We start from the raw sequence: 3,884 nt of genomic DNA, 5'->3' as shown, positions 1-3,884 counted from the left end.
TCCATGAACAATGCTTGGGAAATCAAAAGTTTATGCATGAACCATCCTAAGGATCTGAAACACCCAATTGTCCATAATTTTGTCATGTACTTATTTTCACAAACTCCTCAATGTACAAAGAGCATATTCCAACATTTTAAAGCTAGAAGAGATCAAAATGCAATTCCGCACTTGCATGATTAAGTATAAAAGCCACACAACCAAACACTATTCTCTTTTCTAGTATTCAAATAATAAATTTTTTTTTTCTTCTTGGGTTGAAAAATAATGGATGTTTGATGGCCCCATTTCTTGGTGGAGGGATTATTGATGCTCAAACTAACAAGAAATGATCTAACACAAGCAAAGAGAAATACAGCAATTTAAAATCCTCAATGATGAATACCACTGGTCCCTCATGTCGGATTAGATGCATTAATGAATCAATTCCTTTAGCATTTGCTCATGCAAGGAAGAACCGGAACGACTCACGCTAAGCATCCAGATCCATATCTCCACCCATCTAAACCGTCTGCCCTAGATTTGTTTTCTTCTGTTTTTTGTCAGCTTGTACTATGAATTATACGGTAAGTAACCATGAAAGGAGACGTCCACTAACTGAGTTTCACCCAAAAAAAAGAAACCAACTGAGCTTGATATTTGTTATTAAGAATCGGAACCGAATCAACGAATCGGTGAAGTCTTAATTTAATTAATACCGTTTCTACTAAATCAGAGTAATCCCAAGTTGATTTCTCTCTTCTATTTACTTTTTAATTATTTAAACCCTTTCAAAAACGGATTCTATTGTTGGATTGACATGAACTACAACCGATTTTTCTAAATCGGTCCAGAAACGTTAACCGATTTTAACCGATTTAATCTCCGATTCCATATTTCAAAAAGCCGAGATGTGCCAAGAACATTAGTAGATCTGGGGACAAGCATGAAACTTCTCCAAATCCAAAGTACCACTCCATAAGCCCATGAAAAGAGGCAAGATTGATGAGAAGGACTAAAATTAGTAAGGTGACAAAGGAAGATTTGCAGGATTGTCAAAGGGTTCAGATTTGGTAAGTTGATTCACAACATTCAATGGAGTTAAGAACTGGTATTCCTAAGAAGAGACAGGAGTGGTTGGATAAGAGGTTGACCGAGAATGAATCTTCGAGGTGACACACTTGCCAGTTTTCATGCACTTAGCAGTATTCTCGGGGTAGTTTTTATATATAATTTAATACACAATTGTGCGTTATCTTTGGCCTCAAGAAGATTTCAATTCTTGACATATTATGAGATATTGGTATTTAGAGATATTGGTTTTTTGCCAATTTTACACTTATTTATATTATGAAAAAAATATTGTCTCATCATGTACGATTTGTTCCTTTTATATCCAACAAATAGGAAAATTATATGAAATAATTTTCATTCTCATAAGAAGGCAAAAACTATTGAAACTATGAAAATTATTTCGTATAATCACATATTTAAATGTTGGGCAATAGGTGATGCGTCTATAAGATAGCATTCTTTGTTTATGTTTCTTGGATAGAGATCTTTTCTCCCCAAATTATAAGCAAGTTAAACTACACCAAGGTAGTTGAAAGTCTTAATCAAGTTGTCCCCTCAGTGACCCTATAAATTATCCCCCTAAGCTCTTTCTTCTTACCATAACTTCAACATTCCATGCTTTCTCCTGAATTGCCTTTCAGTACATTGCTTACTTTCTTAGTGTTGTTTTCAAGTTTTCAATGGATCTTCGTCTTCTTCTTATCACTGCTTTCTTTACGGTACGCACTTATATTTTCCATTCAAAGTAGTAAAATAATAATCTATCCATCTCATTCCATGTTGTCTCACTGAGTTCATCTAAATGTGTTGCAGTTCGCCATGACAGTAAGCCATGCAACTCTACCTTCTGTAGAGTACTGGCATTCAAAGCTGCCAAAAACCCCTATGCCAAAAGCAATCCAAGATCTACTACCATCTGAAACTGGTTTGTTCTCAAATCTTTGTCAAGATATTAAGTTTTTCTTCGAATTCTTGTCACATGTTGAATCTCAAAACAAGAATTTTTTTTCTTTTTTTTTTTTTTTTTTATTTAACTCCAAGTGATTATAGTGCTAAGTTATATTTTAGTTAATTTATATTTGTATACAAAAAAATAATCTTCTTTTGATATTGGACATTTGTCACTAATCTAACCTTGTGATTGCAAATTTTGTTTCTTCATGTATGTGGGCAAATAGTTCGGACTCGTTTTCTTCTTTGGTATAATTTGACTAATATTCTTCATCTTGTTGCCGATTTTAGCAGATCTTACAGAAGGGAAGAGTACATCAGTAAACGTAGGGAGTGGTGGTGTTAATGTTGGTACCGGAAAGGGGAATTCTGGTGGAGGCACAAGAGTCAATGTTGGACGTAAAGGTGTTGGTGTGAGCACTGGTAACCCTGGGAGTGGAACCCATGTTGGGGTTGGAAAGGGAGGAGTTTCTGTACACACAGGAAAAAAGGGAAAGCTTTCGAGTGTCAATGTTGGCCCCAAGACTTTCCACTACTTATATGCTGCCTCTGAGGATCAGCTCCATGATGATCCAAGTGTGGCTCTCTTCTTCCAAGAGAAAGACATGCACCTAGGCACCACCATGAACATACACTTCACCAAAACCACCCAAGGGACCACCTTCTTGTCAAGTCAAGAGGCAAAAACTACACCCTTTTCGTCTAACAAGTACTCTGAAATCTTACAACGATTCTCAGTCAAACCCGGATCCAAAGAAGCACAAGTCATGAAGAACACCATCCATGATTGTGAGGAACCAACCGTACAAGGAGAAGACAAGTATTGTGCAACTTCACTAGAGTCTATGGTCGATTTCAGCACTTCAAAGCTTGGAACTAATGCTCAGGCTATGTCAACTGAGCTTGACAAAGATGAGACTCAGAAGCAGCAATACACCATCACACATGGTGTGCAAAAGATGGGAAGCAATGAAGTTGTGGTGTGCCATGAAGAGCCCTATGTGTATGCCGTCTTCTATTGTCATTCCACTCGCACTACAACAGCTTACAAGGTTCCACTGGTTGGTGTTGATGGAACAAAGGCCAACGCTGTTGCTGTGTGTCACCATGACACATCCAAATGGAATCCAAAACATTTGGCATTCCGAGTACTTAAGGTTAAGCCTGGGACTCCAGTTTGTCACTTCCTTCCTGAAGATCATGTTGTTTGGGTTTCCAAGTAGAAGGAGACAATGAGTTAATACCATATTTCATGCTTTAGGTTTGCTTGTTGGGTTCATGTACTATGTACCTACTACATGTATAAGATGGATCTGTATGTATTTAGTAGTAACAATAAAACTTAATAAATATTTTGTTTTGCATTAAAAGGAAGAAAAATACCCATAATGTCTTGGTTATTAATTGGTAGAACAAACAACAAAGAAATTAAAAAAAGAATAAAAAAAAAAGTGTTGGCCTTGTTGCTACGTAATCCTACTCATCCAATCAACCAAAAGTACCTGCAAGAATGTGCTCGACCGGGGTGGTCGAATAGCACCTCCGACGATCAAGTTAGACGAATTCCTCAAAAGAATATCTTCAACAATGTAGCAAACAATGAGAATGATTATTCTACTAAAAACGTACTTCCTTCCTTAGTCTGTTTGTCCTTTTATATACCTCTTTAGATCTCTAGGTCTTTGAGTTTATGTGAAACTCAAATCTTACTTAGATTCCCTCTTGGACTTTGTTAGTTGAGTTTATCTCGAACTTGGGTAGATAACTCCTCTCCATAGTCTAACTTATTAGATAACTACTACAAGTGTGTTATCTTGAATCTTCTATGTGGACCTAACATAGTATGATCGACCACGTGGTCCGACCATGATGGTCCAATC

General features: G+C 36.8%; 1 protein-coding gene across 2 annotated transcripts; it reads left to right on the top strand.

Annotated features, from left to right (window-relative positions):
* The first annotated feature begins 1,665 nt into the window (after window positions 1–1,665).
* Window positions 1,666–3,381, top strand: LOC149007366 (BURP domain protein RD22-like). Of its 2 annotated transcripts, none has more exons than XM_089166236.1 (3): window positions 1,666–1,772; window positions 1,867–1,978; window positions 2,299–3,381. In XM_089166236.1, the coding sequence occupies exons 1-3, from the start codon at window positions 1,734–1,736 to the stop codon at window positions 3,225–3,227; spliced, it is 1,080 nt and encodes a 359-aa protein (XP_089022362.1). In that variant the 5' UTR covers window positions 1,666–1,733; the 3' UTR covers window positions 3,228–3,381. The 2 variants fall into 2 exon arrangements, with proteins under 2 accessions (XP_089022362.1, XP_089022361.1); XM_089166235.1 differs by having other exon boundaries at window positions 2,296–3,381.
* Window positions 3,382–3,884: the final 503 nt, after the last annotated feature.

This window comes from Hakea prostrata, chromosome 8, assembly GCF_041222555.1.
Source record: "Hakea prostrata isolate BN-2017 chromosome 8, UWA_Hpros_2, whole genome shotgun sequence".
Classification (NCBI taxonomy): domain Eukaryota; kingdom Viridiplantae; phylum Streptophyta; class Magnoliopsida; order Proteales; family Proteaceae; genus Hakea; species Hakea prostrata.
This window is presented reverse-complemented; position numbering and strand designations above follow the sequence as displayed.

Coding starts and splice junctions, on each gene's coding strand:
- LOC149007366 (XM_089166235.1), top strand. CDS start 1,734: ATGGATCTTCGTCTTCTTCTTATCACTGCTTTCTTTACG. Junction 1,773..1,866: donor TTATCACTGCTTTCTTTACG/GTACGCACTTAT, acceptor AATGTGTTGCAG/TTCGCCATGACAGTAAGCCA. Junction 1,979..2,295: donor TCTACTACCATCTGAAACTG/GTTTGTTCTCAA, acceptor TGCCGATTTTAG/CAGATCTTACAGAAGGGAAG.